This window comes from Priapulus caudatus, unplaced genomic scaffold (genome assembly GCF_000485595.1).
Source record: "Priapulus caudatus unplaced genomic scaffold, Priapulus_caudatus-5.0.1 Scaffold732, whole genome shotgun sequence".
NCBI classification, from domain to species: Eukaryota; Metazoa; Priapulida; class Priapulimorpha; order Priapulimorphida; family Priapulidae; genus Priapulus; species Priapulus caudatus.
This window is the reverse complement of record NW_014577793.1, coordinates 87,743-114,653: the sequence shown is the minus strand read 5'-3', so window position 1 is coordinate 114,653 and position 26,911 is coordinate 87,743. Positions and strand designations below refer to the sequence as shown.

General features: G+C 50.8%; 2 protein-coding genes across 2 annotated transcripts in view; both read left to right on the top strand.

The window, feature by feature from the left end:
- The window catches only part of LOC106813166 (Down syndrome cell adhesion molecule-like protein Dscam2), a 50,515-nt gene extending 44,634 nt beyond the window's left edge, over positions 1–5,881 (top strand). The window contains exons 6-7 of the mRNA XM_014817233.1: positions 3,290–3,400; positions 5,797–5,881. Of these exons, the coding sequence (XP_014672719.1) occupies positions 3,290–3,400; positions 5,797–5,861 (176 nt within the window). The 3' untranslated portion in view covers positions 5,862–5,881. The remainder of the gene's footprint in view (positions 1–3,289; positions 3,401–5,796) is intronic.
- An 11,491-nt stretch (positions 5,882–17,372) lies between these two features.
- The window catches only part of LOC106813168 (Down syndrome cell adhesion molecule-like protein Dscam2), a 38,222-nt gene continuing 28,683 nt past the window's right edge, over positions 17,373–26,911 (top strand). Inside the window, exons 1-3 of the mRNA XM_014817237.1 lie at positions 17,373–17,494; positions 18,265–18,396; positions 18,682–18,846. Of these exons, the coding sequence (XP_014672723.1) occupies positions 17,380–17,494; positions 18,265–18,396; positions 18,682–18,846 (412 nt within the window). The 5' untranslated portion in view covers positions 17,373–17,379. The remainder of the gene's footprint in view (positions 17,495–18,264; positions 18,397–18,681; positions 18,847–26,911) is intronic.

The window sequence follows — 26,911 nt, the reverse complement described above, 5'->3', positions numbered from 1 at the left end:
TTCGGTCGGTCCGGTCGGGTCGTCGGTCGGTCGGTTAGGTGTCTCGGTCGTGTTCGGGTGTCTGTCGTCGCGTGTTCGGTTCGGTCGGTCGGTCGGTCCGGTCGGCGGTCGGGCGGTCGGTCGTCGAAATTGCGGTCGCTCGGCGTCGGTCGGTCGTCGGCGTCGTGGTCGTCGTCGTGTCGGTCGGTCGGTCGGTCGTCGGGTTCGTCGTCGGTCTGTCGATAAGAAACTAGTGATGATTTCATCAAACCGCGTTACATCCTACATTATTCTCAGCGCTCGCCTCGCGCGATGCGCACTCAACACTCTCTCTCTCTCTGCCTGATAGCTGCAGCCGCCCATCACGTCCGCGTTTTGGAGAGCTGACCATCTACCGTGGTCGGCCGTTACTCCTGCAGTGCAAGCGTCCGGCAACCGCCGCCCGCAGATGCTCTGGACACTCATTTACCTCCCGATCACGGGCTCCGACGCGGCGGACCATCACGACCTACCGGCTCGACAACGGAGACGTCCGTTAGTTATCTGAACAGGAGCAACGTACCGCGTGGAGGATGGTGGCGCTTTGGCCGTGTACACGGCGAGAAACCGCAACATGGCGGCCGCGAGCACATGGTGCACTCGCGTCGGAACGTGTTCGTAAGCAGCGCTGGGCGAGACCGGGCGAGAGAGCAATAAACAAGGCGTGTCATCCCGTGAGCCTGAGCGAAGCGCGGTGCGTCGTGCGGGTGCGTGTGCGTGTGCGTGTGCGGGTGCGGGTGCGGCCGTGGCGGTGCGGGGCGCGGGGTGCGGGCGCGTGTGCGGCGTGCGGGTTGGCGGGTCGGGGCGTGCTGCGGGTTGCGGGTTGGCGGGTGCGGGTGGCGGGATATTTATCTGCCATAAATGATTGTAGGCGGATCCATGCAATAATGCAACCTCTGCCATTCGCGTCCTCTCGCCAACTTATTCCCTTCTCCGTGACAAGGACGGCGTTTTTAACAGAGGATTCTTATGTTTCTAACTGAGGGTTCTCTTAGTTGTAACGGAAGGTTGTTCTCTGCCAGAAGAAATCCGTCGTTACAGATGTGATTGTAAGCGGCTAGCAGATTTCGAGTGGTAATTGCACGATACTTTCTAAGAAATATATGAGATGAACTCTCCCGTGTAGTTTTTGTTCGCGATAATAAAAATCATCTGCATAATGTTCGCCATCAATCATCTCTACAAATGTTCTGCAATGTGAAATCGGGATTGTGTCACAGTCATCTCTATATATTTTGATGAACGAAAACATAGCCTAACCAAATTCCATGTTACGATCCTGGCGCTGGGAGGGATTGCGTTTTCGTAATACACGAAGACACATCCTCCTGTATTTTATGGCGGGTTTCCCATGCCGACTGTCCATGACCGCCGCTCTGTCATCGCCAGTAAGGCGCCCTTGCTCAATAGGAGAAAAACAATCAGTACTCCGGTAGCCCGGACTCCGCGCATGGATGTAGCCATGTGTGTATACGCGCGCTCGTATATTCTCGTATATGTTCGCGCGCAGCAACTCAGCCTGCCATCGAAAAATCGCTCTTCCGCGTCTTCCGCCGACGCACCGCTCGTCGGCCGCCGGCCCTTCATTACGACGTAAGCGGCATTCCGACTCAAGGGGCGCGAACGAGCGTTTCATAAATCAACTCGTTATCTTTCGATACGGCTAACGTGATTACGGCAGCTCCCGACGATGCCGTAATTGGACGCGTAATTATCGCCACGGTCTCCGGCTATATTTTAATTCTCTTAAGAAACAAAGCAGGGCCGCGGCGTTTGTTCGCATGCGAGAGACGCGGCGGCATCTTCTTTTTTTATAGCGCGCGCGCGGAGAAAAATTGGAAAAGGCTCTTAATTTAATCGTTGGCGATCTAGATTCACTGCAAGATAGGATGAAGAGGAGGATGAGGAGATGAGAAGGGAGAGGGGCGAGAATGAGGAGAGGAGGGGGATAATGAGGGGGGAGGGGAGAATGGAGAGGGGGAGGAGGAGAATGAGGAGGGAGAGGGGGAGAATGAGGAGGGGAGAGGGAGAGAATGAGGAGGGGAGAGGGAGAGAATGAGGAGGGAGAGGGGGGAGAATGAGGGAGGGGGGAGGGGGGAATGGAGGGGGGAGGGGGAGAATGAGGAGGGGAGAGGGGGAGAATGAGGAGGGGCAGGGGGAGAATGAGGAGGAGAGAGGGGGAGAATGTGGAGGGGAGCAGAGAGAATGAGGAGGGAGAGGGAGAATGAGGAGGGGGAGAGGAGAATGAGGAGAGGAAGGGGGATAATGAGGAGGGCGAGAATGAGAGGGGGAGGAGGAGAATGAGGAGGGGCAGAGGGAAATGAGGAGGGAGAGGGGAGAATGAGGAGGGAGAGGGGGAGAATGAGGAGAGGGAGGGGAAGAATGAGGAGGGGAGGAGGAGATGAGGAGAAAGAGGGGGAGGAGTATGAAGAAAGGAAGGCTGGAGAATTGAGGAGGGGAGGGAGAACGAGGAGAGGGAGAGCGAGAGTAGAATAAGAAGGGAGGAAGAGAAAAAAGAGGGGAGGCGGAGGATGAGAGGTGTTTAGCTTCTTTTCCCTGCGCCGTGTTGCTGCATTATGTGGGCCGGCTGTGCGTTAATCAGCAGGGCACGCGGTGACTGGTCACGCTCTCAGAGACAAGAGGCGATTAGTGAGAGAGAGGAGGAGGGGAGGGAGAGGGGGAGAGAGGGAGAGAGAGACAGAAAGAGAGATAGAGATAGAGTAGGGCAGAAAGAGAGAGAAGAGAGATAGAGAGACAGAAAGAAAGAGAAAGATAGAGTAGGGCAGAAAGAGAGAGAGACAGAGGGAGAGAGAACAGAAAGAGGGAGAGAGAGAGAGATACAGTAGGGCAGAAAGAGAGAGAGAGAGAGAGGAGAGGGAGGAGAGGGAGAGAGAGGGTGAGAGGGAGAGAGAGAGAGAGAGAGAGAGAGGAGAGAGAGATAGAGTAGGGCAGAAAGAGAGAGAGAGAGGGAGAGAGAGATAGATAGAGTAGGGCAGAGAGAGAGAGAGAGAGACAGAGAGAGAGAGAGAGAGAGAGAGAGAGAGAGAGAGGGAGAGAGAGGGTGAGAGAGGAAGGGGAGAGAGGAAGGAGAGGAGACCGTTACTAGCTGAGCTTAATCGCTGCGACGAGAAATAAGCAATTACGAAAATCGTTTCCCGTTATTTTTTACGCGTAACGCGGCTTTGCTTTTATTGCAAGCAGTCTTCATCTCTTATCAGCATTTATTTCTTTTATCTTTATTCGTTTTTTTAAATCTTTTCTCGATCTATAGGTCCGCCATTCATTCGCCCGATGCCCGACATCACGGCGGTGGCCAATAAGAACCTGACGATCAAGTGTCACGTGAGCGGACATCCGATTGAATCTGTCACGTGGGAAAAAGGTAGGCGATCGAGTCGACACCTGGCGGCGATGAGTCGCATAAAGAGGGCGCTGTTGCCTGACAGTCGAATGTTTGAATAGAAGCGATGTCTTTTTCCTTTGAGATGTCTCATGCGGTATGTGTTCGTCTGTAGAGCAGCCACGTGGTCTTTCGTTGCTATAGGTAACGCGAAGCTTGCTCTGATAAATCCAAGAAGCTCCCATCTCTCTAATCTCTCTCCTTCCCTGTTCTTTCTCTCACTCACCATCGGTCCGTCTTATCACACCTTCTCACTGCTTCTTTCACGCTCACACTTTCTCCTTTGATTTTCTCATTCCTTCCCTTTTTCTCTTTCTCTCTCTCTATTCTCTCGTCTCTCTCTCTCTCTCTCTCTCTCTCTCTATCTCTCTTTCTCTTTCGCTGTCTCTCTCTCTGTCTATCTTTCTGTCATCATGCGTTGACGTGGTCGAGTTAAACATTTTTTGTTAATGAGTTTTCGTACTAACGTTGGTTTCTGTCTGCCGGTCACGTGACTCGGCGCTCGTGTCGGCGTGGTCGCTGTCACACATCCCCGGCTCTAGCCGGGTTTAATAGCTTTTCGTAGTGAGTGGCTCTTCAGTGGTTTAACACGCCGTTCCGCTGCTGTGCCTATCCTCTATAACTAACTATTACCAAACGCACGAGCCCACACAGGCGAGGAGAGAGAGAGAGAGAGAGAGAGAGAGAGAGAGAGAGAGAGAGAGAGAGAGAGAGAGAGGCATATACACACAATCATACACATGCAAAAACAAATGCAAAGACAAACACGCACACCGCGCGCAAACACAAGTGTACAAACAAACACACACACACACACACACAAACACACACACACACACACAGCCACACACCACACACAACACACACACACACACACACGCACACACACACGCGCGCGCAATATTCTCACTCATTCGCGGAGAGAAGCGAAGCGTTCATCTGTGATTCTTTTCCCCTGCCTCATCATTCTTTCTGACGGCCATGCTTGTAGTTCGTAATCAGATGGCGCTCGTCACCGTCGCTACTTTTGCCGCGGCTGATTGCAGTGCTTTGTCTGACGCCTCGGGGAACGAATCTCTCTCCTCTACAATATCACGCAGCTATGCTGTCTGTCTCTCTAGCGCAGTTAACTGCTCCGTAAAGTTGAAAGGCGAGATTTTAGCGCGGGTTATATTATAGTTGTTGCTTGCTAGAACGTGTGCACTTTGCAGCGTGATGATGTGGCCGCCCACTACCCCACCATTACACGGGTGAACCGCTCCTAGAGCACACATCAACTCCGCGCTTTAACAAGAGGATTCCTCCTACCCCCCTCCCCTTTTCTTCCTCTAACTCACCGTGCGTGGACCGCCCCCTCATGTTCTCTACTCGAGTTCATTTCTTCTTCTAATGCACGATTTCCTCTACCAGCACTTGCAAGAGGCGTTCTCTCTCTCAAGCAGACACACACATGAGTCCTTATCCTCACCAGCGCACACACATGCGCACACACCCACACACACACACACACACACACACACACAGCACCACAACACAACACAGACGCACACACACACCACACACACACCACACACACACACGACACAGACACACACACACACAACACATCCACACACACACAGCACAGCACACACACACGCACACACAAACACACCGCCGCGCACAACCCACACCCCCCACACACACGCCACACCACGCGCACACACACATACCGCGCGCACACCACACGCGCGCGCGCGCCCACACACACACACACACCAGCAAGCACGCACGCACGCACGCCGCACACACACACACACACACACGCACACACACGTAACGTTATTAATCATGCTTTGAGATGGTTTACTCAACCGTTCGCGTTACGCGTGGCCTGCGATGGGGAGCAGCCTTCTCCACACATCCTAATATCACAGCAAAACCCCATGCTATGTTATCCCACACAGCCACGTATCGCTAGCGCAACACGCAAACACACGTGATCTATTATAATTGTCACCCGGCTCTCATTTCAACTCCGATTTTCACGCGAATGTCGCTAAAGAGTGGATAGAGTCCGCGCGATTTCGATACAAACGATGAGCGGAGTGACGTCACGCGATCCGCTACGTAATATTCTGCTGTGTTTGCGTTAAAAAGCGGCATTTTCCACTAATGCTTGTCGTGCGTTGCTAACAGCGTTACAAAGGACGCGCGTATTCAAGACGATGCGCATGTATGGTCACTGACAGTGCGACAACGAAAAAACTACCCCCGCCCACCAAAAAATACAACCCCGCCCGCCAAAATACAACCCCAGCCAACCAAAAGATAACCCCGCCCAACCAAACCCAAACCCCCTGCTTCAGATTTCGCTGACGCTCATTGGTTGGTTTCAGGGGGAGCGCGGTTGCCGACAATCACAGGCAGCATCCGTCAGCCGATGGGATGCTGGTGGTGGTGAGAGTGTGGTGGAGGATGTGGATGAGGGGGAGTACACCTGCATAGCCAGGAATCCGCAGGACAGGGGACACGCAGCCGTGTTGTTGTCACCGTCAAAGGTAGATATATACGTCTATTACATAAAACGTGCATAATTATATCTCCTATATATATATATAATCTATTAACACAATTCAATCTATCATGTTAAAGGTGCATAATTATATCTCCTATATATATATTTATATAATCTATTAACACAATTTACATCTATCATGTTAAAGGTGCACCAATTGTAATATCCATGGGGTTGCGCGTGCGTGCATGTGCATACGCGTGGCTAATTCACTCAGTCTACTAGGTGGCATAAGCAACGTGTGCAGTTAGTCTCACTCTGCAGCGTGAAGCTACAGCATCTCTGCCGACGCTTCGGTTCATTTCGTTAACTCAATCTTATCATTGGCGGACGTTCGCCCACTGGTGTCGACGTCGCTGTGTACATGATGACTATGTGTTTGCAGTGCCGCCTAGCATCGACCCGTTCGAGTTTCCAGAGACTGAGTCAAGGAAAGAGGGCGCTGGCGTTCTGTGGCGTCAGCAGCGGCGATCCACCAATCACAATCCGGTGAGGTCATTCGTTGTTCCTTCCGGGCCTGCGTGCTTGTATGAGTGCGTGAGTGCCTGCCGTGCGTGCGTACGAGCCTAGGTACGTGCGAGCGTGTGCGTGTGTGTGCGTGGCTGCGTGCGTTCGTGCGTGGGCGTGCGTGCGTTGTTGCGCGCGTGAGTGCCTGCGTGCGTGCGTGCGGCGTGCGTGCGGGTGTGCGTGCGTTCGTGCGTGGCGTGCGTGTGTGCGTGCGGCGCGCGTGCGGGCGTGCGTGCGTGCTGCGTGGTGCGTGCGTGCGTGCGTGCGGGCGGCGCGTGAATGCCTGCGTTGCGTGCTCCCGACGTGCGTGGTGCGTGCGTGCGTGCGTGCGGCGCGCGTCGCGTGCGTGCGTGCGTGCGTGCGTGCGGCCATATCGCATCAGTCGCGGACGTGAGAGCGAGCTCACGTCCGGATGATGTTTTGCTGACGTCACGCGCAGGTCGTCTGCCTAACAACGCGTGCGTCACTCCCGTCTCTCGTCGTCTGTCACCGGAGACAAGGGTGAGGGTCGTCTGTCGCTCATAGCGCAAAGATATTACTGCTAGTTATCTCATCCGTGTGACAGTCACGAAGCAAACGGATTCGTGAGTCTAGAGACAAGGAAGGAGAGACGTGCGCGTATTCTGCCCTTGGAGAGCTCATTTGTGACCGGTGATAGCGAAAAATGAGTCACTTGACATTTTAGGTTGAATACATATTCAGATACCTGAGATTCATAGCTTTCTATTGTTATATTGATATTAAAAATTGGTTGAAAAATGAATATTTTATGACCATTATAAATCGAGATATCATGCGATTAAAATTTCCTGAGAATGTCTAAAATAAGGGCTGAAAACTAATATCATTGCATGATATTATATGCCGACACTTCTTATAATCATTCAATTGTTAAGCAGGTGTTTTAATTGAATTAAGACATTTTTGCTTATACCGATCAAAAATAAACATTGTAGATCATTTTTTTGAAAAAAATATTTCACGATTAGAGTTAGGGATATGGTTAGGGTTAGGGTTAGAATTAGGGATTTGGTTAGGGTCAGGGTTAGGGTTAGGGTCAGGGTTAGAGTTAGGGATGAGGATAGGTTTAGGGTAAGAATTTTGCTTAAGGTTATGCACGTATGTGTATCGTTATTGGCCAGCGCTGAAACCACGAACCTCAGATTCGCACTGACCAAGTACGACTGTTACGTAACCAACAAAAGTAACGAAGACTGACATATCGCATGATAATACACCCGAGGTATAGGGTTGGCGGGTTAAGGTGGTTAGTGTTGGTAATGTTGTGGGGGGGTAATAATGTACCCTGATGACAATTTATTACATACTACTTTACTATGCCACACAAGCAGACATAATTATCTTAATGATGATGATTAACCGTTAAAGCTATTAAGTTCCGAATCTCCGACCTCCGTCCTTATCGCCGCCACCATGACGTCACGCCACGTGCGAGAATTTACGGCTGAAGCCCGATGCTATAATTCATCACAGCAGAAGCTTTTAAAGGCCGCCATCTTTTCAATTCTGCCAACAGACCATTTCATTAACACGCCACTCTAACAGCTTCGATAGTCGCAGATCTAGCACGAAACACTAACGACTAACTCTTTACTCGTGCTGAATGAACGCCGGCGGGCCAGCGAGGCGGCGGCAGGCGGGAATCAGTGACGGCGCAGACGAAACATCCAGTCTCATCTCCGCCCGCTGTCTCCCGCGCTCACACGCACGTGCACACGCACGCACACACACGCACATGCACACACACACGCACATACACACACACACACACACACACACACACACACACACACACACACAGCCTGCTCTGTCGGCGAGCAAACGTCATTACCGGTCACCAGGCGTATTGGTCGTCCGTTGAACTGCACCGGTGAACGGTCACAATTGCCCCCGGCAAAACCCCGGTATCTAAACCCATCTCGTAAATCTATTCGTGTGAGAGCGGCTGCACTGGTAGCTTAGCAACGGCACAGACGACAAAGTTTGATAATTACACTGATGACGACATCAGCCTGTTCCAAATCCGCAATCACGTGTTACCCGCCTCGGGGCGCTGCGGTCGCAGTAGGTGTGCGCATGCGCGGACAATGTACGTGGGAGCTGTTACGCAAGGTCATGTGGTGATCGCTTGGCTCTCCAGCGATGTTTTTCTCTAGCGGCGTAGAACGAAACGATAAAAGGGGAAATCTCGTTATAAGAGGTAATGGCTCCACGACCTTTACGGAACGATCACTGTTTTCTGATAAGATTATTTCCTAGCAGGCAAGCATTTACCGAAATCGCCGAGTAATCCAACGTTTTACGTGTAAAACCGAGGGATCACGGAAAACGAGTTACGGTAAAGGCAAAGGGTTAAACATCTACGGTAAAGATCAAATGTTAACGTGAAAGATAACGGAAATAAATGAAAGGTGTCACAATGATGTGACGTAGAGAATTCTTTAGAGCGCGGCTATTCTCATTTTAGCTTCACTCTCTGCTTTTCTGACGATGAGTTTTATAGTTGCTGCGCTGAAAACAGGAAACAAAATTACCGCTGCTGCCATTTATGGAAATACCACTCGTGACGTCACTCACTGCCCGTCACGTGATGCGAGTCGAGTTAGGCAGAGAATACCGTATATAGCATTTCTATACTCTATCCTTCTCCCTTATCTAGTACAACTGTCCCGTCCGATAAACCACCCTCCCCTCGAGTGGTTCCCGTATAAAACTCTGTAATGCACTGCGTGTATATAAATTGTAACGGAGACGGCATGCTGTGTATCTTCCCAATAAAATCGCTCACACACGCGCGCACTCTCGCCCTCTCTCCTCTCTATATCTCCTATATCTCTACAAATGCTTTAATACGAACTCGAGCGATACACACGCGCGTTTTTTCTTCCTCGGGAAAATATTCCTCTCGAATTTCCAGCGGAATCAGATGGAATTGCTTTTGGAGATTTCGAACACTTCGTGGTAACGAGGGTGGGGGAGGAGACAACGAACCGTGGTGGTGGCCGTGGTTGGACTCTGCCGCTGCTGCTGCCGCTGCTGCTGCCTGCCCTGCCGGCTGCCGCTCGTCCCGTCTCGCTATTTGTTTCATGGCGATGATAGGATGATGTTGCGCTGTCACGACAATCAGCTCTACAAACGCAGCAACATGTCACAACTATTGACGCGCGCACTTAACCGATGGCCGAGCGCGCCCCCTAGCGGACCGCCAACCACCCGTCTGCTTTCCCTTACAAAAACACAGTATTTCCTTCCGAACCTTAAGTGATTATATATATATTATATTGAATAGTAAGTTATGGGGCGTATTATGTTATTGGAACCCCGACTCTTCATTCACTAGCAGAATCTAGCGTTGTATGTAGCGCAGTTATGGCTTTATGACGTCATGGCTGAGGTCTATTGCAGCGATATTTCCGATTACTGCAGATTTTCACATGTTTTATTATTATCTTGATCTTGATAATTGGAGTGGTGCATGTGGTACGTTCCCTGGACGCCAAACTGTAATCAACAGCTTGATGAGGCCTGAGCCCTGCCTGACGCTATCACTTGACGCTATACTTGACGCGACTATCTTGCGATGTTTCTCCGTGACGCAGTTTACAGCAGGCACGCCAAGCCAATTTGAGTTCTTGCCATCAATTCATTCCGCGCGGTAGTAACTGACGCTGACGCAACAGCGACGCCGAGCTTAGATTGGCATTCGGCTTGCGCCACATCGCATCGTCTCTGTACGCAGGTGGCAGTCAAGGATGGCGAGGCGATCCCTCGCGGATTGATGGTGGAGAATGTCTGGAGGCGCGGAGCGAGTTGTGTGTCGACCTTCACGATTCCTAAAGGTTCACGCCCGTGCATAACTCGGCAACTACACGTGACGTCGCGCTAGCAACGGCCCGGCTGCCAGCGTCAGCCTACACATCGCAGCTGATTGTAGACGCCGTACGTGTTACACTGTTATGTGACGACTACTACATAACTGCTAAGCATTATAGCGTAGCTCTGGAAGTAAGGTTAGAGCGTAAGATTAAAGTTACTTCCGCGCGATTAGGTAAATCATTTCTCGCTATGATGGTATTTAGTTATTTGGCCACCGGAGCCCATCACATGGCCAGACATTTGGCGCCGTCTTGTGAATATTCTTGTGCTCATTCAATAGTTAGTTATAATGTTTATTGCATTATCTGTTAAGCCTACTAGTAGAGGAGGACAACCACTTCGTTATTACGTCGCCTCCGTGCGACGTCCGGCCTCATACGCAGTAGTGCGCAGCCCACGTGGGTTGCCAGTGCCGCCATCTTGGCTCGCTGGAGCCGAGGACAGCTCTGGTCGTGGCTATGGGCTGCCGTCCATCAGGATGGACTGCTACGGACGCTGGCTCGCCCACGCCACGGCACCGTCAACTGGAAAAAAGTAACAAAATACCAGGCTTGCAGAGAGCGTGAAAACTAGTCGCGCGGCCGAATGTACCGCCGCGCCCAAAGTCGAGTGCTGCGAGTCCGCCCGCGACTATTATCTGTTTCTCGGAGTGCGCGCGCACCGTGACGATGCATGTCTTGACAGTGAGCGAGCGCGGCCCATGACGATTGGCGTTGGTTTCGTACTTTTTCGCTGCGCGCGACCCTATGTATCGCTAACAATTCCGCCAGTAGGCGTACGCATCTTCCGGAGGCACGCAGCGCGGCGGATCTGTAGGACATAATGAGGCACAGCGGACTGCAGCATTCCTAATATAGTCTCTCGCTCTCTCGCTAAAAATTGACCGATTTTGCGCATTTTAAGAAATTCAAATGCGCGTTCTTTTTCACTGTGTCGCCTAAATTACACATTAACAATAGCCGCTGCTACACACTTACGCTGTAATAACTCGCTCGCAGATGGCGAGATGAGAGCCGAGACGCTGCCTGATTAGATTTCGTTAACACAAATTGAGAGCATTCTTCTTAATTTTGAGAGGCTAATATCGACGAGCAGTGATTGGATTATTGTGACTCGCGCCGTCGTGCGTTGGTCAGTGGGTCGGGCAGTGACGAAGGGCAGCCAGCTCTGCATCGAAGTTAGTTAACGACATAGATGGGCGACCCCCCCCCCACGTCGTGCATATTAGGCTAGTCTCTTGATGTTGTTGTTGACGTTACACACACTCGCAACACCAGCGTTACAACATACACAACACACACACAACAGCATAAACTGTACAACAACGCAATAATAGCCAACAGACACAGACACACAACACAGTGAATACAACACAGAGAAGTACAATGCAAAATTATAGAAACAATTGTTTTCAAAGTGATAAAATTACAATCATTTGCTTCTTCGTAGCATACCAGGACAGAATTCGTAACGAGAGAAAAAGAGAGTCTAAAGCATGACGTATTTATTCTCCCGCTAGGCGTGGATGAAGCTCACTTTCTCTACAGCCCACCTGCAGTCCACCCACGCACACACAGTTCACCAACGCGAACCTCGGCAGATCGACAAGGCGACGTGAGCAGTGACCACGGTCACTAACCGATATGTCAGTGCCAGCAAATCTGGCGTGCGGATCTGCACCTCAAGTCCTGCCTGTTCTTCCTCACAGTACACGCGTGCAGCCTTGCTACTCAAACACTGAATACCAGCTACTATCTGAGTAGCCAGTTTATAACCATATATATATTAATTATATATGATGATGTTGTGTGTAGTGCTGTGCTGTGTTGTGTTGTGTGTGTGTGTAGTGTGTGTAGTGTGCCTGGTCGGTGCCCGTCGCTGTGCGTGCGTCGTGCGTGCCGTCGACCTAGGCCGTGCGTGCCCGTGCGTGTGTGTATGTGCGCAATAGCAAAGATTGCGAAGCAACATTAATGCGCATGTTTTGTAGTTGAATTTAGCAAGCTTTTGTTCGTTATATCAACTACTCGGTTCGTTTTTCTGGGCAACTTCTGATTAAAAAACTATTATTCCGGTGCATGAATTAGGCCTCAATTAATTTAGCATTCGAATACATTTATAACTATAAATGATTGTCTCAGGAGCGCGTTGGTATATATCTTGTTAAGAAATTGCGATGCATAGCATGCTATGCTGTGATCTGCTTATGTGTGTGTGTGTGGTGAGGGAGGTGTGTGTCGTGCTGTGTGGTGTTGGTGGGTTGGTGCGCCTGCGTGCCGTGCCATGCGTGTGCTGTGCTGCTTCGCTGGCTGTGTGCGGCGCGCGCGCGCGCGCCCGTGTGCTGTGTGTGGGTTGTGTGTGTGTGTGTTCGCTGCGTGTTGTGTGTCTGCTGGTGTGTGCAGGTGTGTGACGCATGTTGTGCGGTGTCGGGATGTGTTCGTGCGTGCCTGTGTTCCTTGTGCGTGCTGTGTGTGTGTGTGTTTGTGCGTGCAGTGCGTGCCTGCGCGGTGCTGGTGTTACGCTGCGCGCTGCCGCCCACGTGTGGTGCTGTGCTGTGCTGTCGTGTGTGTGTCGTGTTGTGTGTGTGGTGTGTTCGGGCGTATGTAGCTGTGTGTGTGGTGTTACGTGTGTGGTGTGCTGTGCTTGTAGTGTGTGGCGAACTTGGTGGGTCGCTCGTTGTGTCGTGTGCTGTGCTGTGTGTTTGTGGCGCCGTAATGCCGTAGCGGCTGCCCTGCGCCGCTCGGGCGCGCGTGTGCGTGTGCTGGGGGGGTTCGTGCGTTTGCGCGCGCGCGCGCGCGTGTGTGTGTGTGTGTGTGTGTGTGTGTTGTGTGTGTTGTGTGTGTGTGTGTGTGTTCGTGCGTGGTGGGCGGTGTGTGTGTTTCGTGTGTGTGTGTGCGTGTGTGTGTGTTTGTGTGTGTGTTGTGTGTTGTTTGTGCGTGCGTGCGTGCCTGGCTGGGCGCTCGCGCCGCCGCGTGTGTGTGTGTGTGTGTGTGTGTGTGGTGTGTGTGCTTCGTGTGGTGTGTGGTGTGTGTGTGTGTGTTCGTGCGTTGTGTGTGTGGTTGTGTTCGTGGTTGTGGTGTGTGTTCGTGCGTGTGTGGGTTGTGTGTGTGTGTGTGTGTTCCGTGTGTGTTGTGATGTGTGTGCGCTTGCATTCGTATAATAATTAAGGTCCCTTATTCACAACTAAACTGCTAGTGCAATTACTGCTACCCTCCATGCCCCGGAAGTATCGATACACTTAATCAGAACACATAGTTACGTAGTAATTACTCAAATCCATCCACGGGCCGCATTTGTTGTGCAGAGTAAACGGTGGCTTCGGTTACCGTTGTCCTTGAGAGAACGTGGCGGACTAATTAAACTAAATAACTAACTAACTATGCTACGTCGCTTAAGCCACATATGTATACTAACGCCGACCGTTAGTGCTGCAATAACTAACATCTGGGTTCTCTTCTCTCTCTCTCTCTCTCTCTCTCTCTTCCTCTTCTCTCTCTCTCTCTCTCTCTCTCTCTCTACTCCTCTCTTTCTCTCTCTCTCCTCTCTCTCTCTCTCTCTCTCTCTCTATTTTTCTCGCTTCTCTCTCTCTCTCTCTTCTCTCTCTCTTGTCTCTGTCTCTGTCTCTGTCTCTCATTTCTCCCTCAGCGCGCCGCTATCTCTCTTTCTCTCGTCTCTCTCTCTCGCTCGCTCGCTTTCACTCTCCCCCCCCTGAATCTCTCACTTCTCTCGCCTCTCCCCCTCAATCTCTCACTCTCTCGTCTCTCTTCTCTCTCTCTCTCTTCTCGCGCTCTCTCTCTTCCTCTTCTCTCTCTCTCGCTCTCTCTCTCTCTCTCTCTCTCTCTCTCTCTCTCTCTGTTGGCTCTCGCCTCTCTCTCTCTCTCTCTGATCTCTCTCTCTCTCTCTCTGTCTCTCTCGCTCTCCCCCTCAATCTCTCTCTTTCTCTGTCTCTCTCGCTCTTTTCTCTTCACTCTCTCGCCCGCTCTCTTTCCCTACTTCGCTCTAGCTGCTGCTTGTTGGTGGCAGATGTAGTTAGCGGGAGATGGGAGGGGCATAATCCGCACGTAACCTTGACGGCCGGTATTTGTCATTTTGTCGATGGATTCTAGTTCCGGCGACGTTTGACACGGAAACGGAAGAGGTGACGGTACGGCTGGGAGAGGCAGTGCGTCGCTGCAGTGCATTGCTAGAGGCGACACGCCTATGCGGCCATCGTGTGCGATTATCGACGAGCAACGCCCTGCGACACCGCTACACGACTCACGGTGAGTGACTGTGTTGTGTGTGTGTGGGCGGTGTGTGTGTGTGTGTTGTGGTGCGACGAGCGCGCTGTGCGTGTGCGTGTGTGTGGGTGTGATGTGTGTGATGCTGTGTGTGTGTGTGTGCGCTGTGTATGTTGTGTGTGCGTGTGTCGTGTGTGTGTGTGTCGCTGCGTTGCGCGTGCCGCGTGCAGCGTCGCGCTGTCGCGCGTGCGGCCCGGCGCCTGCGTGCGCGTGCTGTCGTGCCATGTCGGCGTGTGCGTGTCGGTTGGCGCGTGTGGTGTGTGGTTGCTGTGGAGTGTGGTGTGCGTGTGAGAAAGAGACCCCCCCTCCTTCCCCCTCCTTCCCCTCCCTCCTCCCCTCTCTCCTCGTCCCTTCGCCTCCCCGTTTCTCTCCTTCCCCTCCCCCTCCCTCCCCACCTCTTTCCCTCCTCCACCTCCTCCATTCCCCTCCCTCCCCTCTCTCTCCCTCTCCCTCCCTCACCCCTCTCTCTCCCTCTCGCCTCCCTCCCTTCCCTCTTCCTTACCGCCTCCTCCCACCGCTCCTGCCGCCGCCCCCTTACCGCCTCCTCCCACCGCTATCCACACCGTGTCTAACACCACGACCTCAGCCAACCATCCAGAACTCGCATTCACACGACATCGGGCCGTTAAGCTAGACTCTACGCCGTAAACCTCCGCTAGCCGGCCCGCAGCTACCTGCCACCACCACACCACGCCACGCAATCCCAGCCGACGACGCCGCCAGCAATCTCGTCGGCTCGTTAATCCCCGGATGAGGGCGCGCGCCGACCGTGTAAGCCGCGAGCGGAATAACGACGGCTGGACGACAGAGGCGTGGTGAAGCCCTACTGCTGGTGAAGCCCTACTGTGAGCTTCACTCACGGTCTGTGAGCTTCGGTGGCGTCGTATCGCACTGTCGGGGTTAATTGCTGGTGTCTGTGGACGAGCGAGAGGAATCGCCTCCCATCTCTCTCTCTTTCTCCCTGTGCCGTAAGCCGTCACCGTCAAGCGGTCGATCTGACGGTTGCAGTGTGTGTATGGGTGGGCGCGTATGTATGCGAGTGGGTGGATGTTATTGTTTGTGATTTCTGAATCGTCGAGCCTCTCGCTCTCTCCCTTTCTCTCTCTCTTCGCCGCTCACTCTCTCTCTCTCTCTCTCTCTCTCTCTCTCTCTCTCTCTCTGTCTCTCTCTCTCTCTCTTCCTCTCTCCCTCTCCCCTCTCTTTCTCTCTCCCTCCCCCCTTCTCTCTCTCTCTCTCTCTCTCTCTCTCTCTGTCTGTTACTCTCTCTCTGTCTCTCTCTTCTTCCTGCTCCCCTCCCCCCCCCGCGCTCACCCTCTCGTTCCTCTCTCTCTCCCCCTTTCTCTCTCTATCTCTCACTTGTTTCTCTCACTGTCTCTCTCTCTCCCTCCCGCTCTTTGGGAACCTTCTCGCTCTCCCTTACTCCCTCTCTCTCCCTCTCTCTCCCTCTATCTCTCTTTCTTTCGCACGCGCTCTCTCTCTCTCTCTCTCTCTCTCTCTCTCTCTCTCTCTCCCTCTCTCTCTCTCTCTCTCTCTCTCTCTCTCTCTCTCGCTCGCTCTCTCTCTCTCTCGCCTCGCCTCTCTCTTCTCTCGTCTCTCTCTCTCGCTCTCCCTCTCTCTCCCTCTCTCTCTCTCTCTTCTCTCTCTCTCTCATCTCTCTCTCTCTCCCTCTCTCCCTCTCTCTCTCTCTCTCTCTCTCTCTCGTCTCCTCTCATCTCTCTCTCTCGCTCGCTCTCTCTCTCTCCTCTCTCTCTTCTCCCTCTCTCTCCTTCTCTTTCTCTTTCTTTCGCACACACGCATTATTCTCTCGCGATGCTAAACGGAGAACTAGAGAATGATTGCGCTCCCGCGCCGCACTCTCAGCAGACGATAGCAACTGATCAAAACGTCGGCGTAATTACAGCCACCGTCGTATTTGAATAATAATTCCGCGAATCCGTCACTAATCGAACGGCCTTTCTTTCATCGCGATTACTTCCGCGGTGAGGATGATGGGTTTTTACTTCGTGCGCGCACGCGCCAGCAGCCTCCGCTGTGATATCCTTCCGCTGCCGTGCGTGCGTGCGGGCGTGCGTGCGTGCGGGCGTGCGGGCGTGCTACCTGCTTGGCTCACCGATGCTAAATCATTCTCTCATTTTCGCTCTCCCTCTCTCTCGCTCGTTTTCTTTCTCTCTCTATCTCGCACGCGCGCTCTCTCCCTTTGCGTTTATTGTTCTCTCTCGCTCTCTGTATATTTATTTCGGGAAAACCTTTCTCTCTCTTCATTTCTTTCTTTCGCTCTCATGATTTATTTACCTTCTAGCGCATGCTCTCCCTGCCTCCCTCTCTCTTTATCCCCCCCTCTCTCTCTCCCTTTCTCTCTCCCCCTCTGTCTCTCTCTCCCCCCTCTCTCTCTCCCCCCATCTCTCACTCTCGCTCGCTCGACCCATCTCCCCCCACTATCTCCCAGTTTCTCTATTTCTCTCTCGCTTCATCGCCCACTGATTCCTTCCGCTTCAGTTTCCGTCTAATTCACCCGCACCGTACACCCCCCACCCCCACCCCCAACCGCGCCTGTTCAATCTCACAGCGTTATCTCCGCGTTTGAGCCCCAGAGTCGGCGATTAAAGCGAACCAGCTGAATTCTTAATGTCTACCGAACGCTTCGATTCCCGCTCACATTCGACCAACTAATGGACATTTTATCTCGCAGCATCACCGAGAGTGACTTTGAGTCGGACAGTGGCATGGGCGCGCGGCTGCGTATTGCCTCCGCCGGGCGCACCGACTCCGGCAAATACACTTGCATCGCCACGAACGAGTACGGCCACGACAGCCGCAGCGTCATGCTCAGCGTCCTAGGTAACCGTTGCCATGGCGTAACCATCATCACCACTAACAACAACAACAACAACAACAACAACACCGCCACCACGAACAACAACAACAACATCAACAACAACAACACCGCCACCACGAACAACAACAACAACATCAACAATGCCACCATTACCACCCTAACTCCATATAACAACCAGTACCCTAACGACGGCACAGGCGGATTAACAGGACAGCCGACAATCAGAGTCGTGAGAGCGTTAACGCAAGGCAGTTTAATTACGGACCGCTAACGAGAAGTTAATTTTTGACAACCATGGCCGTCGCTCAACAACATACAGCCCAACACTGAGCTGTCTGGAAGCAGCGACTGTATCCCTTGTTTTATTTGTCTGCGACCGCGATACATGCTCTGAATGACGGGAGGGAAGTGACGTCGGCATCAATAGGACAGGGGGCGTGACCAGCGCTCCAGGCCCGCGCGTGGTGTCTGCGTGGCGGCCATGTTGCTACGGACTGGTAGCAAGACGTTCTATTCTCGTTGCGCATTTCACGCGCATATGCGTGGAACCGTGTCTAGATATATGTAGCTACCGTATATATTCTACGAAAAACATAAAATCCTCATTTTTTACTGCGATATTATGCTTCGACGGCTTTGGACTTGGACTGCGAAGCTGATGACGTAATTAAGCAATCCAGCAGCGGGAATTACTTCATTTACACTAATTACCCGTTAATTATTCACTCTTCCTTAATGCTATGACGTAATTCGTGTCGATCGTGTATTGCAGAAAAACCAGAACCTCCGGGTCAGGTCAAGGTCACCGGGGTCAGCAGCCGGACTATACAGATATCGTGGAACAGACCTTACGACGGCAACAGCGAAATACTCAAATACATCATCGAGTATCAGAACGTAACGGGTGAGTGAGACCAAATACGCAACGTAAACACATAAAAATACACATCAACACCTAAAACTCATGGAAACGAATAAAAACACATCAAAACAAGTGAACGTATTTTACGCTACGGTTAAAGTAGGTAGAAGTGTGGGTGCGGGTACATGTGTCACCCCGTAACTAGATTAGTTATAGCGTAAGTAGTAGTTATAATTAGTTGTACCTACTAAGTGTCGCAACTAGCTAACTACGATCCTACTCAATGAAGTTGCATGCTATAACAAGTGAGCATGTCGTTGGTGACAGGTCGGTGGACGGATACCCGGATGCAGGACCTGCCGGCGAACGCCACCGTGACGACCATCCGGGGCTTTCATCCCGCCTACACGTACCAGTTCCGCCTGCATGCGGAGAACGCTCTGGGCAGGAGCGACACTAGCGCCGTCGTCACTGCTACCACGGAGGAAGAAGGTGAGGTCATACACCGCCGCCTGGTGGCGGGTCCGCGAACCAGCGACGGGAGGGTTTCGTCCGAGAAAGTGCGATCTCATCACAGAGTTGCAGATTCGTGATTTAACCCTAATTACGTCAAGCAGTCGATGCGTTGAAGCTGAACGGGGTTTTTACCTGCGGTAGTGACGCCTTGTGTTTAATACCTGTAACCGTAACCGTACGCCTTCGTCTTCTACTCCTTTGCTACGAGGTTAAACATACTGCATGGGATACTCTATACGACGTGTAGAAGACAATAATATTATGACATATACTACACACTTCTTCTGAGGTTTACTATCAACGTATACTGCATGTAATAGTATACTCGCTGTCCCATACTTCCTTTATGGCCTGCTCCAACCCGACCCACAATGGGGCTGCAGACTGAAGACACAGTGTGGTTGAAGAAACAGTGTGGCTGCAGAAACAGCTGGGGCTGCAGTCGATAATTCCGCCGGTAAACATGACCTTTTTACGCGGTAATTATTTCTGCAAATTATTTGACTAAAAATCTGTGTAAACACGAGGGAATATGCGTCGGATTGCCACCCGTCCGTCACTGCGTGTATAGTGTTTGAACTAGCGCTTGTTCAGACCCGGGAACCGCGGTGACGTCACGGTTGTCTGTCAACGTTTAACCCTCTGCATTAGAACAAGCACGCATAGACAACAGCACACTGTCACTGAGCGACGGTAAGATGTTGGGGATTGGGAAAGTGACAGCGGTTTTATTGTGGGAGTAGGGGTTGGGAGTGATGTCGTGTGGGAGGAAGAAAAATGAATGGCATGGGGTAGTGGGTGATGACAGTGTTGTAGATGGGGAAGAAAAAATGATAATACTGTCGTGGGAGACGGAGCGGATATAATAACCTTTCGGAATTCTATTATTTCGTATGACAATTAAATTAGAATGAAGCTGTATAGGGAAATGTGAGTGGTTCGTATTTGACAGCGGTCCCCAGAACGAAGTCTTTACATTTGCAAATTGAATACAAACATTTACCGTAACCCGACGAATGAACGGTTAGAATTGCTATCATCGTACACTAAAACCGACTTAACTTAATCCCTGACCAGGCACAGCAAACATCGGCGCGATGCTACTTTTAGAGAAACCGTCGCTCCGTGTCGCATTATCTTGATACCTTTCGCGCAGGGCAGACCGTACGATGACTACTGCTTTCACATGTAAAGAAGTCTGGCCAAGCCGAGATTCACGCTCTATGTATCGAGTGGCTATATATATATATATATATATATATATTTTGCTAACCACAGCTGCTGTGCGACGCGCCAGGCATCTCTTCCTAAGGTCCGCCCGGATGGCTTTCTATATAAACCGCATCTATATCTACTATAGGCTTCATACGTGAGATTAGAAAACTTGAATACCACACATACATACATACATATATACATATCTTCACTGTCAGACACTCCTTTCACACACACATGCACGCAAACACTTGCGCGCGCTGGGGGGTATTATGTTATTGGAACCCCGACTCTTCATTCACTAGCAGAATCTAGCGTTGTATGTAGGCAGTTATGGTTTATGACGTCATGCTGAGTCTTTCAGGATTTTCCGATTACTGAGATTTTCACAGTTTTAGTTATTATTTGATCTTTAATGGAGTCGTGCATGTGGTACGTTCCCTGACGCAAACTGTAATAACAGTTGTGAGGCTGAGCCCGTGACGCTATCACTGACGCTATCACTGACGCTATCACTGACGCGACCTATCTTGCGATGTTATCCGTGACGCAGTTACAGAGGCACCGCAGCCAATTTGAGTTGCATCAATTCATTCCGTCGCGTGTAACTGACGCTGACGCAACAGCGACGCGAGCTAGATTGATCGGCTTGCGTCACATCGCATCGTCTCTGACGCAGGTGGCAGAAGGATGGCGAGGCGATACCCTCGGGACTGATGGTGGAAATGTCGAGGCCGAGCGAGTTTGTGTCGACCTTCACGATTCCTAAGGTCACGCCCGTGCATAACGGCAACTACACGTGCGTCGCTAGCAACGGCGCTGCCAGCGTCAGCTACACATCGCAGCTGATTGTAGACGGTACGTGTTACACTGTTAGTGACGACCTACTACATTAAACTGCTAAGCATTATAGGTAAGCTGGAAGGTAAGGTTAGAGGCAAGAATTAAAGTTCCGGTATTAGGTAATCATTCTCGTATTGATTGGTATTTATTGATTTGGCCACGGTGGCATCACATGGCAGAACATTTGGCGGCGTCTTGTGATATCTTGTGTCATTCAAAGTTAGTTATAAGTTTATTTATTTCTGTTAACCGCTTACTATAAACAACCACGTTACTATAAACAACCACTTCGTTTACCGTCGCTCCGTGCGACGTCCGCTCATCGTGTGCGCATGCACGTGTTGCAGTGCCGCCATCTTGGGTCGTGGAGCCGAGGGACAGCTCTGTCGTGCTTGGTGCGTCCATCAGGATGGACTGTAGGACGACTGGCTCGCCCACGCCGACCGTCAACTGGAAAAAACAAATACCAGGTGAGAGAGCGGAAAAAATTAGTGCGCGCCGAATTACCGCCGCGCCAAGTCGGTGTGCGAGTCCGCCGCACTATTTCTGTTTCTGTGAGTGGCGGCGCCCGTGACGATGATGTCTTACAGTGAGCGGCGGCGCCCATGACGATGGCGTTGGTTTACGCTGCGGCGACCCTATGTTCGCTAACAATTCGCCGAGTAGGCGTCCGCATCTTCCGGAGCACGCAGCGTCCGGGGATGCTGAGGACATAATGAGGCACAGCGGGACTGCAGATTCCTAATTAGTCTCTCGCTCTCTCGCAAAAATTGACCGATTTTGCGCATTTAGAAATTCAAATGCGCGTTCTTTTCACTGTTCGCCTAAATTAACATTAACAATAGCCGTGCCTACACACTACGCTGTAACTCGCTCGAGATGCGAGATTGAGAGGCTGCTGATTAGATTTCGTTACACAAATGAAGAGCATTCTTCTTAATTTGAGGCTAAATCGACGAGCAGTGATGGATTTATTGTGTGTGCGTGGAGTGGGGTCGGCAGTGACGGGGCAGGCAGTCTGGCATCGAAGTCTGTTTACGACATAGATGGGGACCCCCCCCCCACGTCGTGCATATAGCTAGCTCTCTGATGTTGTGTTGACGTTACACACACGGCAACACAGTACAACATACAACAACACACACACAACAGCAAAACTGTACAACAACGCAATATAGCAACAGACACAGACACACAACACAGTGAATACAACACAGAGAATACAATGCCAAAATTATAGGAAACAATTGTTTTCAAAGATGATAAAATTACAATCATATTGTTTTTCGTAGATACCAGGACAGAATCGTAACGAGAGAAAAAGAGAGTAAGCATGACGTATTTATTTCTCCCCGCAGGCGTGGATGAAGCTCACTTTCTCTACAGCCACCTGAGTCCCACCCACGCACACACGTTCACCAACGGAACCCTGCAGATCGACAAGGCGAGTGAGAGTGACCACGGTCACTACCTATGTCAGGCCAGCAATGGCGTGGGATCTGACCTCAGCCGCCTGGTCTTCCTCACAGTACACGGTGAGCCTTGCTACTAAACACTGAACTACAGTACTATCTGATGTAGCAGTTTAAACCATATATATATATATATATATAATATGTGTGTGTGTGTGTGTGTGTGTGTGTGTGTGTGTACGTGTGCGTGCGTGTGCGTGCGTGCGTGCGTGTGCGTGCGTGCGTGCGTGTGTGTATGTGCGCAAATAGCAAGATTGCGCGCAACATATATGCATGTTTTTAGTTAATTTAGCAAGCTTTGTTCGTTATATCAACTCTCGGTCGTTTTTCCGGGAACTTCTGATTAAAAAAACTATATTCCGGATGAATAGGCCTCATAATTTAGCATTTCAATACATTATAATATAAATGTGTCTCAGGACGGTTGGTATATATCTTGTAGAAATTGGATGATAGCTGTATGTGTGTAAAAGAGTCCGTGTAATCATTCTTCATTTCGGCTCTCTCGTCTCTCATCTCTTCTGCTCTCTCGTCTCGCTCTTGCTCCGCATCGTTTTTCTTCTCCTATCTCGCGCGTGCTCTCTCTCTCTTTCGCTTGCGTTTATTGTTCTCTTCGCTTCTGTATATTTATTTCGGGAAAACTTTCGTTCTTCATTTCTTTCTTTCGGCTCTCATGATTTTTTACGGGCTTCTAGCGCAGCTCTGCTCCTCTCTTTATACCCCCTCTCTCTCTCCTCTCTCTTTATCCCCCCTCTCGCTCTCTCCCTGTTCTCTATCCCCCTCTCTCTCTCTCTTTCTCTCTCCCTCTGTCTCTCTCTCCCCTCTCTGTCTCGCCGCCATCTTCATGCTCTCGCTCGCCGACCCATCTCCCGCCAATATTTCCCATGTTTCTGACTAATTCTCTGTCTCGCTCATCGCCTACTGATTCCTTCCGGCTTCAATTTTCGGTCTCATTCAGGCCGCACGTACCCCCCCCCGCCACTTGGTCACACCCCCACCCCAACGCGCCTGTTAAATCTCACAGCGTTATCTCCAGGTTTGAGCCCAGAGTCGGGCGATTAAAGGCGAACCAGTGATTGCTTATGTCTACTCGAGCTTCGATCCAGCTCACATTGACCGCGAACGAATGGACATTTTTATCTCGCAGCATCACCGAGAAGATGACTCTTGAGTGGACAGTGGTCATGTGCGGGCGGGCTAGCGATGACTCGGTCGACCGACCCGGCAAATACCTTGGCATAGCCGAACGAGTAGTGCCACGACAACCGAGCGGTCATGCTAGCGTCCCTAGGTAAAGCGGTTGCAATGGCGTAACCAATCATCACCACTAACAACAATCACAACAAAACAACAACACGGGCACACGCAACAACAAACAACATAAACCATTCACATTCAACTAAATATAAACAGTACTAAGACGGGCACAGGGATTAAATACAGGACAGCCGGACTGTCAGAGTCGTGAGAGGGGCGTACGCAAAGCAGTTTAATTAGGGACCCGTAAGAGAAGTTAATGTTTGACAAACATGCGCCGTCACAACATACGCGCGCAACATGAGGCTGTCTGGAAGCAGCGATGTATCTTGTTTATTGTCGACCGCGATACATGATCTTGAATGAGGAGGGAAGTGAAGTGCATCAATAGGACAGGGGGGTGACCAGCGCTCACGCCCGCGATGTGGTGTCCTGCGTCGGCCATGTTGGCAGGCTGTATCAAGACTTCTAGTTTCGTTGGCGCATTTCCCGGCATATGCGTGAACGTGTCTAGATTGATTGTACTACCGTATAATTCTACGAGAAACATAAAATCTCATTTGTTACTCGCGATTTAATGCTTCGACGGCTTTTGGACTTGGACTGCGAAGCTGATGATCGACATTAAAGGCAATGCCAGCAAGCCGGGGTAATTACTTCATTACACTAATTACCGTTAATTATTTCATCTTCTTCAATGCTATGACGTATTCGTGGTCGATGCTGTATTCAGAACCCGTAAGCTCGCGGGTCAGGTCAAGTGCCGGGGTCAGCAGCTCGGACTCTACAGATACTCGTGGAAGCACCTTACGACGGACAGCGAATACTCAATATCATCGATATTCAGAACGTAACGGTGATGAGACCAATACGCAACGTAAAGTAAAAATACACATCACACACCAACATGGAACGAAAAGTAAAACACATTCAAAAGTGACGTATTCTTACCTTACGGGTTAAAGTAGTAGATGTGGTGGCGGACATCGTGTCACCCGTAACTAGATTAGTTATAGGCGTAAGTAGTAGTATCTTAGTTGTCCTGTACTAAGTGTGCGCAGCTAGCTAATAGCATTCTACTCATGAAGTGCATGCTATAAAAGTGAGCATGTGTTTGGTGGACAGGTCGGTGGACGGATACGGCCGGATCAGACTGGCCGGCGACGCCACCGTGACGACCATCCGGGCTTTCATCCGCTACGTACGCAGTTTCCTCGCCTGCATGCGGACAACGCTCTGGGCAGGAGCGACACTAGCGCGTCGTATGCTACTACGGAGGAAGAAGGTGGGTCATACACCGCGGCAATGGGGGGGTGCCGCGACACAGGACGGGGGTTCCGTTCGAGAAGAGTGTCGACTCATCACGGAGTGAAAGATTCGTGATTTACCATAATTACGTAAAAGCATCGATGCGTTTGAAGCTGACGGGGTTTTTCCCTGCGGTAGTGACGCCTTGTGTATTATAACTGTGAAGCGGTTATACGTACGCCTTCGTCTTCTAACCTTTGGCTACGAGTTAAAATACTGCATTGGGAACTTCTAACGACGTGATAGAAGACAATAATATTATGACATATACTACACATTCCGTGAGGTTTACTATCAACGTATACTGGGCATGTAGATAGTATACTCGATGTCGCATACTTCCTTAAGGCCTGCTCCACGCCGACCCAATGGGCCTGCAGACTGAAGACAGCAGTGTGGTTGAAGAAAGTGTTGGCTGCAGACCGTGGGGCTGCAGTCGATAATTCCGCCGGTAAACATGAACTCTTTTTTAAGAGGTAATTATTATCTGGCAAATTAATTTTGACTAAAAATCTGTGTACACGAGGGAATCATGCGTCGGATTGCCACCCGTCCGTCCGTCCCGGTGTTATAGTGTTTGAACTAGCGCCTTGTTTCAGACCCGGGAACGGGCGGTGACGTACGGTTGTCTGTCAACGTTGTTAACCTATGCAGTAAACAAGCTGCATAGACACAGACTGTCACTGGAGCGCACGGTAAGATGTTGGGGAATTGGGAAGTGATCGCGGTTTTATTTGTGGGAGTAGGGTTGGGGGATGTCGTGTGGGAGGATAGAAATGAATGAGCATGGGGTAGTGTGATGACAGGTTGTAGATGGGGAAGAAAAAATGATAATACTGTCGTGGGAGACGGAGCGGATATAAACTCTTTGAGATTTCTTATTCGTATGAAATTAATTAAGAATGAAGCTGTATAGGGAAATTGTTGAGTGGTTGTATTGACAGCGGTCGCGCAGAAACGCAGTTCTTACTTTTGCCATTTGAAATTACATAACATTTACGCGTAAGCCACGAATGACGGTTAGAATTGCTATCATGTAGCACTAAAAGGACGTTAACGTTACCCTGACCAGGCAAGCAAACATGCGGGCGCGATCGTACTTAGAGAAAGCCGTGCGCCGTGTAGCTTATATTGATACTTTCGCAGCAGGCAGACGTCAGGCATGACTACTGCTTTCCATGTAAAGAAGTCTGGGCCAACGCGAGATTCCGGCTCTATGGTATGAGTGGCTATATATATATATATACATATATATTTGGGCTAACCAGGCTTGCTGTGCGAGCGGCGCCAGGCATCTCTTCCTTAAGGTTCCGCCCGTGATGTCTTTTCTATATAAAGCATCTATATCTACTATAGGCTTATACGTGAGATTAGAAAACTTGAATACCAACATACAACATACTATATACATATCTTCATGTCAGACACTCTTTCACTACACAACATCAACGCAAAAACTGAGCGCGCGCGAGAGTGGAAGAGGAAGATAATAGAAAAGGAAGGGAGAGCTAACGATATAAGAAGGGGATGGGGCGAGAGGGGGAGATACGGAACGAAAGCTATCGATAATTAGAGAGTGGTGTGTGTGTGTGGTGGTGTGTGTGTGTGTGTGTGTGTGTGTGTGTGTGTGTGTGTGTGTGTGTGTGTGAGTGGCTTGTTGATGTGTGTGGTGTGTGTGTGTGTGTGTGGTGTGATGGCTGTGTGTGTGTGTGTGTGTGTGTGTGTGTGTGGTGTGTGTGTGGTGTGTGTGTGGTGGTGTGTGTGTGTGTGAGTGTGTGTGTGTGAGTGTGTGTGTGTGTGTTGTGTGTGTGTGTGTGTGTGTGTGTGTGCGAGTGTGTGTGTGGTTGTGTGTTTGTGTGGTGTGGTGTGTGTGTGTTGTGTGTGTGTGTGTGTGTGTTTGTGTGTGGGGAGGAGAGAGTGGATGTGTGTGCGTGTGTGGTGTGTGA